This window comes from Apodemus sylvaticus, chromosome X (genome assembly GCF_947179515.1).
Source record: "Apodemus sylvaticus chromosome X, mApoSyl1.1, whole genome shotgun sequence".
NCBI classification, from domain to species: domain Eukaryota; kingdom Metazoa; phylum Chordata; class Mammalia; order Rodentia; family Muridae; genus Apodemus; species Apodemus sylvaticus.
The window spans coordinates 7,697,809-7,711,791 of NC_067495.1; the positions used below are offsets into that span (position 1 = coordinate 7,697,809).

The 13,983-nt window shown below is 34.2% G+C and overlaps 1 protein-coding gene across 1 annotated transcript in view; it reads right to left on the reverse strand.

Moving 5' to 3' along the window:
* Usp9x (ubiquitin specific peptidase 9 X-linked) overlaps positions 1-13,983 on the reverse strand; it is a 110,227-nt gene that overhangs the window by 66,367 nt on the left and 29,877 nt on the right. The window contains exons 3-9 of the mRNA XM_052171588.1: positions 13,175-13,320; positions 10,810-10,889; positions 8,234-8,346; positions 6,903-7,121; positions 3,048-3,163; positions 2,437-2,688; positions 2,224-2,362 (exon numbers count right to left, since the gene is read on the reverse strand). Coding sequence (XP_052027548.1) covers positions 2,224-2,362; positions 2,437-2,688; positions 3,048-3,163; positions 6,903-7,121; positions 8,234-8,346; positions 10,810-10,889; positions 13,175-13,320 — 1,065 coding nt within the window. The remainder of the gene's footprint in view (positions 1-2,223; positions 2,363-2,436; positions 2,689-3,047; positions 3,164-6,902; positions 7,122-8,233; positions 8,347-10,809; positions 10,890-13,174; positions 13,321-13,983) is intronic.

The window sequence follows — 13,983 nt, forward strand, 5'->3', positions numbered from 1 at the left end:
CCTGTCTCAAACAACAACAACAAAAAATTTACGGTAAGCTCTTCTCTTTTCTTCTGAAATGGCATCTTGCTATGTAGCATAGGCTAGTCTTAAGTTTGTATGCCTCCACGTCCATCCCAAGTACTGGAATTAAATTTGCAAACTATCATATGGGGAGTATCTCCATAAATTATAAACAGTGAAAATCATCAAAGAGATATTATACATTACAGCATTCAACTCACAAAAATATTATTTAAATGCAACCATCATTTAAGGTTTAATAAGAATGGGCACAGGGCCATTTTGGTATTTGGTTCCTTAAACTAATTCTGCCCCAGAATGGTGTTAGGTTAAAAGATACTTTTTTTTTTTAAAGATTTATTTTATATGTGAGTACACTATAGTTGTCTTCAAATAAAACCAGAAGAGGGCATCAGATCCCATTACAGGTAGTTGTGAGCCACCATGTGGTTGCTGGAAATTGAATTCAGGACCCTCTGGAAGAGCAATCTTAAGCGCTGAGTTGAGCCATCTCTTCAGCCCTAAAAGATACCTTTTAAAAGACTTTGATTTATTATTAATTGACTGCCACGTCCTGGATGCTATTGTAGCTTGCATCTTTGAAATATAAGTAAGAGATACATTTTCTTAGCACAGTAAACAGGTTTACAGATATTGGCACTGGAATCTGAATCAAGTCTTCATACTTCCACTGTTTGTTTCTGTAATACTGTGCTAGACTAAACCAGCTTGGCTATCATTTACCTAACTTCAAGAGGAATAGAGTACGACTCATGAATTTTTTTTTTAAATAGATAATCCAGTACTCAACTTTCTTAAAATAAAGGTAGGTGGGCCCAAAATGTGCTATAAATATGAAACTTTTTAGCTAACTGAAGTTTAGAAATTCCCAATTTGTTATAGGAACTTTTCTAAAATATAACAAATATAAAGCAATGTCAAACTATCACAATTTTTTTAATTCATTTAATGGTATTTTCTATATGCTTTAGGAGGTCACACTGCTCAAGGACCAACAACATTCTCAATGCAGACAGGCACATGGCATACACAAAACTAGACATCTACCATCTGACCTTCTAACCAAGGGACTGGTTTAAATATCCTGTATATATTTTTCTTTTTGCTGACAACTAAACCAAAGGCCTCACTAAGCCAGCTATACATTTAACTTTTCTTTTTAAATCACATTCTAATCATTTTTCTTATCAACAGAAGAGATTCTTGGAAGTAAGGATATTGGTTTGCTACAGATGTCTCATGATTGCCACCTATGTACTCAAATAACATGAGTTTTATAATTAGTAACTTATTACAGCAGCCATACATAAAATATATGGGAATTTTTCTAAGTATTTAATGCCAATGATACAAAATTAGGCACTTTAAAAACAAATTCTCAAAATCACGATAAAAGTAATTTGTGTAGCTTATTCTAATATATACATAGACTAATAATTAATATATATTAAAGATTTTATGTATATGATTACACTGTAGCTGTACTTGCTCCGACCCAAAGATTTATTATTATATGTAAGTACACTGTAGCTGTTTTAGACAGATCTGAAGAGGGCGTCAGATCTCACTACGGATGATTGTGAGCCACCATGTGGTAGCCGGCTTTGAACTCAGGACCTTAAGAAGAACAGTCAGTGATCTTAACCGTTGAGACATCTCTTCAGCCGTGTGTGTGTGTGTGTGTGTGTGTGTGTGTGTGTGTGTGTGTGTGTATGTGTGTGTGTAGAGAGAGAGAGAGAGAGAGAGAGATAGACAGAGACAGACAGACAGACAGGGTCTCAGTATGTAATCCTGGCTGACCTTAAGCATGTAGCAAATATCCTGGCTTCTCCAGTGCTAAGATTCTGGTTGTGCCCATCCATACCCTCCTATGTCTTTTGTGTTTTCAAGCCATCAATTGGAATTGGTCATATCATATGTACATGCCCCTTCTTAAATTATGTTTCAAATACTATCTCATTCACTTCCAAGCTTACTTCTACAATTTCTATAGCAAAACTTGCAATAATCTAATAATTACATTTAACAATACATTTACCAAAGACATACTCAGCGACCAAATAAGTGTGCTACATTAAAATTTCAAGATTAACAAAGTTGTAAATTAACCAAAACATTCAAATTTTGACTTTAATTTAGAATGCTAACATCACTAATTTTACTGACTGCCATTCTAGGCTTAAGTGGTTATTTACTCACAGCCATCCTCTCTGCTGTGAGCCACTCTTCTTCCTCAGTACTGCCATGTCGATGGGTATAGTATGACACACTGGAAATCACTTTATTAACCTCATTCAGTGCATTCATCTTTCCATTGAAAGAAGAAATTTGCAACAATCTGTAAGAGAAATTCAGGTGTAAATTGATTCTAAATATTCATGTAAATAATTACTTCCAAGATAAATAACTTACCTAAGTATCATTTTTAACCTAAATATTTCTAAGTTCTTTACAGTTTCTTCTTGTCCAGCAACCCGTGAAGCTAAATTCTTCAATGATTTAATAATCATTGAAAGAGCATCATTTTTGGCTTCATTCTTTGCTTCTTTCTTCAGCTCTTCATCAGTTAAGTTTTCTAAAAACTGTGGAACCATTTCTATTATTGGAAGAAAGTATTTTTTCACCGTGTGAAGAGTAAGAAACTCATAGCACTGTCCGAATGGTCTGAAATAAGATAAGAAACTCTTATAAATACTCTATTTCTTAATATCAATTTAGTAATTTCTCATAGAACATGTATTATTTTTTAAAACATTCTGTTTGTCTATGTATTCACATTTGAACTGGGCATAGCAGATGCCCTCAGAAGCCAGAGATGCTGGATTCTCCTAGAGCTGGTGTTAAAGACAGTTTTGAGAGCTACCTGCCATAGGTACAGGGAATAAAACTCAAGTCATCTGAAAGAACAGCCACTTAAGCACTGAGCCATCTTTCCAGCCCCAATTACTTCATTTCTGAATTGAGCCAAAACAAAAACAGAAACTATTAACATATTTAACATGCGACTTCAAAATGCTACTTACTTAATAAGAGCTGCAATTATCTGAACATTTAATGCTGACCCATTAATAAAACGATCGTGCAGTATCTGGTATCCATTTAAAGTGCCAAATTTGTTGAGAAGATCTACTAGCCAACCCTGCAATACAATTAACAAGAAGTTTATTTTATGTTCTTGGCATTTAGGATAAACAAAAATATTTTAACTGATATATTAAAGTTAAATCATTCTTGAACAGGCTTTAAAACATTCTAATCAACCTGTGTCAATAAATAGTAAGCATGAATTAAAGGAACACATCAGTATTGCTTGTTAAACTACGTTTCTGTCTCAGCTATCCCACTTTTAAGAGTATATGACTTTCCTAAAGATCTAAAAACATTTATATTAAAAACCATTTAAAAAGTTTAAAAAGCCCTTAAATAATAGATCAAAGAAAACCTAGTATAACAAATTCTGAGACAATTTCTTATTGTAGTTTATAAGTATTTAAATTTTCACATAAATAATCTTGAAGCCTAAAAGTGAATTGTCAACTGAAAACAAACCCATATGTTGCAGGAATTGAACATCTGTCTACCATGAGCAAGGCATAGGTTTGATAAACTACTTGCATTGCAGGACGAACAAAAAGAAAAAAATTAAAACAAATTACAATATGGAATATGTGGTAGTACTAACTAGCACATCTGGATGCTTTTGCTAACTTATATTATCTGAAAGGCAAATATTAAGACAACCTTTTTTACACCTTGCCAGCCCTCTAAAAGGCCATGTTTTAAAAGCCAGTGAGGAAAGACAATTTCTTTATTATGCCCTAAGCAAAAACAATATCTACACCTATTTTTAGAAGGGTGACTGCTGAATAAAAGATTTTAATGTTAATATTTATTTTGTTTTGTTTTTTCAAGACCAAACTCGTAGACCAGGCTGGTCTCGAACCTCAGACAGATCCACCACCTGCCCATGCCGGACCATGCCCAGCTGTTAATATTTGTTTTAAAAACCAAATACAAAAAACTAATTGTAGCAATATAAATTTTAAGTTCTCTAAGAAATCCACACTATCAATTTCAGTATGTTTACTCTTTTCCTACATTTTACTTTGCTCTTAGAAGACTATATCTAAATTCCAGAACTTGGGAGGCAGAGGCAGGCAGATTTCTGAGTTCAAGGCCAGCCTAGTCTACAGAGTGAGTTCTAGGATAGCCAGGGCTATACAGAGAAACCCTGTTTCTAAAAACAAAACAAAAAAAGAAGACCATTTCTGAGTCATTAAACTCATTTTTTTATGTGAGTGTCTGCATGTATTTGCACCATGTGCATGCCTGGGGCGCAGAGACCAGGAAGAGAGCTTTGGATCTACTAGAGCTGAAATTAAGGATTAGTGTGAGCTAAAATATGGGTGTTGTCAACTGAATCCACTTCCTCTAAAAGAGCAACAAGTGTTCTTTAACCACTGAGCCATCTCTTTTGCCCCAAGCCCAAAGCTTACAGATCTCTTGGAATTACTTGCAAAAAAGAAAAACTATGTTTTATGTAATATATTTTTAAAATTTTCTTCAATAAGGTCCTGAACACAGTAGCATAAGCATCTATCTATTCTAGCATTTGGGAGGAAGAGCCAGGCAGATCTCTGCAATTTAAGGCCAGCTTCAACTGTGAGTTCCCAGATAGCCAGGACTACAAAGAGAAACCTTGTCTAGGTAACCAGAATAAGACTACTAAGATGATATACTTGATAGGTATATATATTCTTTCTCTCTTTTTAAAGAATTTATGTTTCTGAGTGTGTTTGTCTGCATGTATGTAAACCAAATGCCTGTGGAGGTCAGGAGGAATCAGATGCCCTGGAACTGGCAACATCAAACCAGAGTGCTACATAGAAACTTTCTGAAATGATTTCATAGCCTAGAATATGCATGTACTTTTATATGTAGTCTTACCTATGTTTTCGATGCATGTTTCTTGAAATATATGCTGGGTATATTGAGTGGCACACACCTCTAATCCCAGCATTCAGGAGGCAGAGGCAGCCAGATCTCGAGTCTGGTCTACAAATTGAAACCAAGGATACCCTACCTTTGGAGAGTACTTCTTTTATGTATTTTTAAGGATTTATTTATTTTATTTATGTGAGTACACCATTGCTCTCTTCAGACACACCAGAAGAGAGCATCAGACCCTATTACAGATGGTTGTAAGCCACCATGTGGTTGCTGGGACTTGAACTCAGGACCTCTGGAACAGCAGTCAGTGCTAGTAACTGCTGAGCCATCTCTCCAGCCTTTCTTTCATGTTTTATATCATAGTGTCTGTATCAACTAGGGACAGAGTTGGAAATTCTGACCAATAATACATCCTTGATAATTTTTTTTTTAAAGTTAGCAAAGATTCAACTGTGAGCAATCACAAAATTCCTCAGGTTTCGTTAGCTAGTAGACAACTCCCCAGAAATATGGATTATAACCATAATCTAACAAAAATATATACTAAACTCAAAGGCTTGACAGTTTTTGTATAAGAATCAGATTTCCAATACATAAAATATCTTCAGTCAGAATTCTCCCCAAATCTTTGCATTAGCCACATTAAATTGAGTTATTTTCTATGAGCCCCTAAGACCCACTGAGGAAAAAAAAATCGAGTAAAAGAAATGTAGATATAGACAGACTTCACCTTTTCTCTGCATAGCCCCAGCTGTCTTGAAATTTGCTTTGTAGACCAGGCGAGCCTCAAACTCAAGAGACCCAACCTGCCTCCGCCTCCGCCTCTGGGATTAAAGGTGTATCATGCCTGGCTAGATGCAACTTTTGACTTTGAAGATCAATACTTTGATGGTAGGTGGATGCTACTCAAGCAAAAACAAGCCACTTAGTGGCAAAAATATGAACTGGAAAAATAACAGTTCTTAAGTTTAACACAATTGGTGGTTCGGCTCTTAAGCACTGCTCTTAAGAGAGAAATTGGGCTCAATTCCTAGTATCAACATGGTGATTCACAACACTCTTTAATTCTAGTTACAGGGGAGCTAATACCTTCTTCAGGCCTCTTCAGAGCACCAGGCTTGTACACGGTGCACAAACATATATGCAGGCAAATTACTTATGCAAATATATAACTCCTAAAAGTGTCCCTAGTCTAAATTTAGAAATTATTTACTGCTAGCATTTACTAAAGAAAATAAAATTATAAAAGTATAAAATTTAAAGTGTACAGTTAAAAGGTCTACCAAGGAACGGGGGCGGTGGTGGCACACGCCTGTAATCCCAGCACTCTGGGAAGTAGGGGCAGGCGGATTTCTGAGTTCGAGGGCAGCCTGGTCTACAGAGCCAGTTCCAGAACAGCCAGGACTACACAGAGAAACCCTGTCTCGAAAAAAACAAAATCCCAAAAACCAAAAAAAAAAAAAAAAAAAAAAAAAAAAATCTACCAAGTACAGTCTTGTTTTAACACTGCTATAGAGAATTTGTTTTCAAATATGTATTTTAGTAAAATTTCAAAGATTTACTATCCTGCTTCTATTTTATAATTTCTATTATTTTACTTTTGTGATACATTATTACACTTAAAAAATAGAGAATATATAAAATAATCATGGTCTTATTTATTCACACCTGAGGTTTATATATAAAAGTCTCAAAAAATATTTGGTTGTCAGATGTCAATTATTACTACCCAGAAAACTAAATAGTAGTACAAAAAATAAAATATAGCTTTGGTACAAAATAAAGAATTCAAACCATAATGCAGAACACCTCCTTTAGAGTATAATTAAACCAGTCTTTAGCCATGTTACCAGGAGACTGAGATTAAAGTTCTGTGGTAGAATAAAACAGTCTTAATATTTAAATTTGAAAATAACAAACTAACATACTTTTGGTGATCGAGGGTCTGGAGAACGAGCAAAGAGTTCATCTTCAGGCAACTGAACACTTGAGGACACTGACTCGCAGGGACGAGTACCATTGTAGATATGGAATTTGCAATGAGGATTTAAGGCCATGGCAAGAAGTTCTAGAAGTGGAAACCAGTCTTGGGCTAACTTAGCCACACATAGCTCCACCAGGCGATGAGTATTGTTAATAATACATCTCTGTTATATATAAGAGAAAGGTGATTTAGAATATGAAAACACTGCAATTTCAAACAGATGTAAGTCTAATTACTATTAATATTAAATGAACTCTTTGTTTTTTATACCAATATATATACTAGATCCACTAGTATTATGACCGAATTAATATGCTTTCAAAAAGCTACTTGCTTAAAAATGAAGTAGGTACTATAAGTTGCCAAATTCTGCTCTGTTATCTTCAGACAAGATACAGCTTCCCATTTTTCTAAAACTGAAATAATATATCAATTATCCCAGATGGAAGAATATACACTGCCAAGCTTTGTAATTCTACATAAGAAATTTCTTTCTTCATAAGAAATTATGTTAAACCAGATGTTGGGACTTTTACCCCATAGTTATAAACAGTTCAGACCACAAAACATCATCTGCTTTATGGCTATTTCCATACATAGAAACAGGTTTGTACCATTTACAGCATCTTATTAGTCCAAAACAAATTCTTTCACTGTTGATGTGAAATCTGATTTCATCCTACAAATAACAAGTACTGAAGTATTTGTGTTTGTCTCTGCTCAATATTTGGAGCTATTAGGGATCTGAGATCACTTTTAAGTATTCTTTACTTAAAAGGGAATCACAACTATAAATTGAGTCAAGACCACAGAACTGTTTAGTCGCTCATGATTCAAATATTTAGGAATTGTAGGTGCCCAAATTAAAATATACATATGAGTTCAATTCTCAATACTTCTATAACACTGACCTTTCTGGTACCCCCAAACTTGTATTCTGTTTTCCCCTTCTTGGGCATTTTGCCTTTAATACATAAGATAGCAGCATATTCTATAATCAATAGCACCAGATTTTCAATAAAATGTGGTGACCTGCCTAAGGTCACAAGGCACAGAAGAACTAGGGAGAAATATTAAACCAAGTCTTTTTTTAACTCTAAAATCTCATGTTAATTTTAAATGTCCATGCTACCTCCAGAGATGAATTATTATGAAATTACTTTAAAAGTAACATTTTATACTCTAATATATATACACAAAAACACACATACTTGTTCTTCCCATCCAAAGGATCACTACATAACCTGCTTTTTAAAAGTCAAATGGAAAACTCACATGTATTTCAAACTTCCAGCCACTCACTGCTTCATCTGTAAGGATTTTTGTGAATGATATTGTTAATCCATCTCGGAAAAATCGCTGACATGCTTCACTTTTAACATCAAGGCCTAGGAAAGGGGAGAAAAAAATAATTATGCTAAATTATATGATGAAAGGCCTAAGTTATCTGAAACCCAGATAACAAGCTAGCAGTTGCAGAGCACATGGGGGGGGGGGGGGATGCTCACAGTGAAATAACGCTATTGTTATTTCAAAGTATCTATATGTCAAAGTGTCTATATGTCAGAAAAGAAACTTAACTCACAATTACTATTTAAAGAAAAATTTAAGTATGTGTGTATGTAATGGCCTGAATTTATACCATGTTGAGTGCCAGTGTTTAGGAGCTGGCATTACAGGTGGTTGTGGGTCACCAGTCATGGGTGCTAGGAACCAAACCTGGGTTTCTTCCCCAAGAGCAGCAAGCATCCATAAATGAACTGCTTGGCTATTTCTTCAGCCCTCCCACCCTAAATGAAATTTTAAAATATATATGCAAAAACACATTTAATGTGATAATAGTAACAACAACTCAGGACTGAGGATATAGCTCACTGCAAAGGCAGCTAGTCTTAACATGTACAAAATCTTAAGTTTAATCATCAATGAGGTAAAAGTAAATAATTAACTGAAAATACTACAAATTATGACACTGTATCTTAAACCCAAAATGGTCAGTATTATGTGACAGAGACTAAGTATTTTATATCTTTTTGTTCTGAAAATAAGTCCTAAATTTTACATTTCATAATTATTTTTGAAATAATAATTTGCAAGCTATGTACTTAGCACCCATTCATATTACTATTCTCCAAATGACCAAGTATGATGAATCGTTTTGTCTTCTTTTATTGTACTATCTATACAAATCTTTCTTCTTACAAGTCCTTTTTTAATGGATGCATTATTTATGTGTGTTGATGCATGCATATATGGAAAGGTGGGTGATATGGAGTACATATGGAAGTCAGAGGACAACTGTGAAGTCAGTTTATTCCTTCCACCTGTAAGTGGAGTCCAGGAATAGAATTCAGATCATCAGGCCATCTTACAGACCCTACACTTTTATATCCTTGCATCATCTCATCCGATTTAAAAAAAAAAAAAAAAAAGAGCCAAGTGTCATCAAAGACAAAGAATGTCTTAAGCCAGACGGTGGTGGCGCACGCCTGTAATCCCAGCACTTGGGAGGCAGAGGCAGGAGGATTTCTGAGTTAGAGGCGAGCCTGGTCTACAGAGTGAGTTCCAGGACAGTCAGGGCTATACAGAGAAACCCTGTATTAAAAAAAAAAACCCAAATCCAAAAAACAAAAAAGAATGTCTTTAACATCTCAATATTGTACAAAAAATATTTGATTTTAATTGTACAATATGGATGATATTTAAATTGAGCCTGAGTCTTATCTAAAATAAACTGGTGCGAAAACTATGAGCAAGCCACTGAATGTCAATGGAATTAACTGAAATACCATGTTTTTATTACACAGTTAATGTTTAGATTCTAACTAGCAACATTCATTTAAATTGTGGAAAACAACAATCATCTGAATAACTTATTTTACAGCTTTTCAAGATTGATAAGACATTCTTTAAACAAATGTGTTTAAAAGAAATAGTAAAAACCCAGTAAAAGGAATTTGGCACTTAGTTGTCCAGAAGTAAAAGGTTAATGTTGAAATTCAGCAACTTTATTATAACTCTCATCTATTTCTGGTGCTGTAGAAATTCTCTTAGTAGAGGACTGTGGCTATATGGTGCTCAGTTGTTTAAGGCACTGGAATTGTTTTGGTTTTTTTTGAGATAGGGTTTTTTTCTAAGTAGCCCTTACTGTCCCTGAACTCCAGGTCTTTCCTATTTCTTTAAAACACAGAACTACTTTTCTAAGTCTTTTTTTCTTTTAGAGAAAAAAAATCACATTTTATAATTTTTTAAAAGCTAATTTTATTTACTGGGCAGCCATATGGCTCAGCCTATTGGGTGGATAGAAAAGAATCAACTCTTGCAAGTTCTTGATTATATATGTATCCCAAAGCCCAACCACAATGAAGACATAAATTGAAAAAAATAGTCATCTTCATTCAAAGAATCAAAGATTAAGTGTCATGCACCTTTGCATCAGAAAAGCTTATGTAATTTATAGGTTTACACATGACTCAAGATGAGAAATCCCTTAGGATACTCACCTCCTCCCCACTTCTGTAGCTACTTAAACCTGACTGATATTCGTACTATATATCACCTACAGAGTATTTAATTGTAAAAACTTTTGTGTATATTATGGAATTCCCATAACAGAAATGTTTTAAATCATTGAGTGATTGCAAATCAAAACAATGGACTTACTCTTTAGAAATATGGATAAATATACATTTTATGTCTAGCACTCTTGAGCTCACATTACATTCATTTAAAAAGGACAACCCTCTATTTGTAAGCTTAATATATACTTAGTTAAAACACCGTGTTTTCAAGAATAAAGTGAAAATGTATCTAGTAGCATGCATTTAGAAAATCATGATAGTGAGACATACCTTTCTTACTAAGATCAATAGCAGCTTCTAAAAGCACTTCTAATTCCCCTTTCGGCAAAACTGGAACGACCCATCGAGGCCTAGGAATTTATAAAATAAAGAGACATACTGGTTATGCACTAAATAAAAGAGATACTACAGTCAGTTACTAATTACAATTTATTTATTTCACTATGAAAATATTAAGCATTAACTAAAATAGCATTAAATTAGCCAGCACCAATGTTTTCATAAATTTTTACAATTATCATTTGTTGTCTCTACAAGCAAACTTTAAAAAAATAATATAAACAACAATAAACATCAATTAGGCATCACAGAAGCCTATTATGAAAACTTCACAGGAAAGAGTTTTCAGGATTCAGATTAAAGAAGCCTTGAACTTCCTCATAAAGAATAAAAACTTCAGGAGGCCTAGACAGATTTATGCTTGATAATCTATCAACTTTTTCTAATAACATATTAGAAACAAATAACTAATCAGTATTTATAAACATCCTTTGCCTTTTCCTTCCATCAAAAATTTTATGTAGCCTAGTAGTATCTAATCTGCATATTCTGCCAACCATCAGACAAAACTGAAATATAACAATGCAACTTCGTTATGTCATCTGAGAACAATCAAGGACTATTATAAATAAATACTTTTTAATAGTTCCATTGCATGTGATTACTATATATAGGCTACTATTAGAAGCATATGTTCTCTTAAATGTTCCTTTGAAACTGAGTCAAATGGAAGAATATTTCAAACAAGTTCAAACAAGTTACAAAGTTATAGTAAGATTTTGTATGTGGCCGGGCGGTGGTGACACACGCCTGTAATCCCAGCACTCTGGGAGGCAGAGGCAGGTGATTTCTGAGTTGGAGGCCAGCCTGGTCTACAGAGTGAACTCCAGGACAGCCAAGGCTATACAGAGAAACCCTGTCTCGGAAAAAAAAAAAAAACAAATTCAAAAAAAAAAACAAAAAAAAAGATTTTGTATGTGAAGAAAAAATCAATACATACATGATAGTAAACAGAAATAAAATATGAAAAATGTACTATTGATTATTAAAAAAACTTTGGTTGGAATATGTGAAAAGCGGGGAATAAAGCTGGGGTTATGAGGAAGGGGTTAGAGAAATTTAATCTATTTACTGTATATTACACAACATAGTTCTATACTTAGTAACACACACTTATTACTAAGAAAATCAGATATTTGTCTGCATATTTTTTCCAGACCAAGTCTCACTATGTGGTTCTAAGTATCCTAGAATTCACTATGTAAACCAGCCAGGTCTTGAACTCAGAAATCTGCTTACCCCTACCCCCTAAGGGTTGAGATTAATGGTGTGGGACCCTACAACCAACTCAGTTTTAATGCAAAGGATTTTTATTTCCCTGTGCACATATTTAATAGTTTTGACTCTATGTAAAAATACACCAAAAATTTTAACAAAGTATACCTATAAGAAAGTTCATTTTCATTATTCTTTTAAAAATATTTTCCTTTTTAATTAATTGGTTTTATATGTATGGATATTGTGTCTCTGAGTATACTTGGTGCCTTTAGAGACCAGAAGAGGCCACCAGACTCATGGGTCTGAAATTACAGATGACAGCTGTAAGATGGCAGGAACTGAAAAACAACAAGCACTCTTAATGGCTGAGCCATTGCTCCAGTGTCCAGTTTTTGAGCAGCCCTTTTCAAACTCACACTGCCCAGTGAGGAGGATACTCAAATGGGGTTTTTTGATATGTTCTTCTCATTTCTTTACAATCTTTTCTTACTCTGCAGAACATCATGAAAGACAGGCTGAGAAACTTCTTATGACCTGGTTTTAGGGCCACCCTAAAGTTATCAAAGTCAGTCAAGAACATGCCAATTGTAAAGAAGCTTCATGAACTTTTAAAAAGGTAAACTAAATAACTAGTTCTACTTTGGAACAAACAGATAAAGCCATATTGTTAATGTAAAAAAAAAAAAAAGAAAAAGAAAAGGAAACCTCACTAATGTTCTTGCTCCTTTTTATTATACCTATGGGTTATAAAGTATTTGGCAGTGACTATGATGGAAAATTAAGGCAACAGGTTCATCTTCACTGTCTTTGTATTACCCGCCATACATAATGTTATTTAAAAAAAAAAAAAAAAAAAAAAAACCCTTGGGAGCTGGAGAGATGGCTCAGCACTGACTGCTCTTTCAGAGTCCTGAGTTCAAATCCCAACAACCACAGCTCACAACCATCTGTAATGGGATTTGATGCCCTCTTCTGGGGTGTCTGAAGACAGCTACAGTATATTTACATATAATAAATAAGTCTTTAAAATGAAAAAAAGAAAAAGAAAACTTTGGTTTGAAAAACAAAACCAACTGACCTGTTGATCATATCATCTAACTTTGCCAAGTCAGTATGTGGAAAAGCAGGTTCCTCATCTTCAATCTGTGGAGGAGCATCACCTTGACCTTGCTCATCAGGAGGAGTTGCAGGGGAATTTTCATTGGACGAATCAGGTGATGAAGTCTTGATTTAAAAAAATAACATTATAGATGTAAGTTTCTAGTAACACACACATACACAAACACTAACATATCAGCATTATTTTTAAAAATGTTAGCAACATAAAATTCTAAAGGCATCATTGAAAGCTTATGACTTAATATGTTCTTTCAAAGTTTATGCTGAATTTACAAGACAGATTAGCAACCTGAGGGTGAGCTTTTTACACTTAAAATGGGGAATACTACACTTACCCCAACACCTAAGTTACCAGGAAAAGAATTCAAGAGCTAGAAACCCCTTACAAAAGCTGTCTGCAGTATGTAACTTTAGAAGCCGGCTTTATTTTAAACAGCCAATAAAACACTTTGCCCTGTGTATTTACATTCTTACAGAAAACACAGACAAAAACAACTGTAAGCATCTATAACACCACACCAACAAATAAAATGCCAGTAATATTTTAATTACCCCTGGTAATCTTTTAATAAGCTAAATAAAAACTGGCCATGTATGCATAAATTTTCAATAAAACTGGGACTATATCTATCCTTTAATCATTCTTAAAGATTTACTTATTTTGTATATGTACATTTTGTATATGTATATGAACTGTCCCTGTGTTCAGACACCTCAGAAGAGGGCATCAGATCCCATTACTGATGATTGTGAGCCACCATGTGGTTT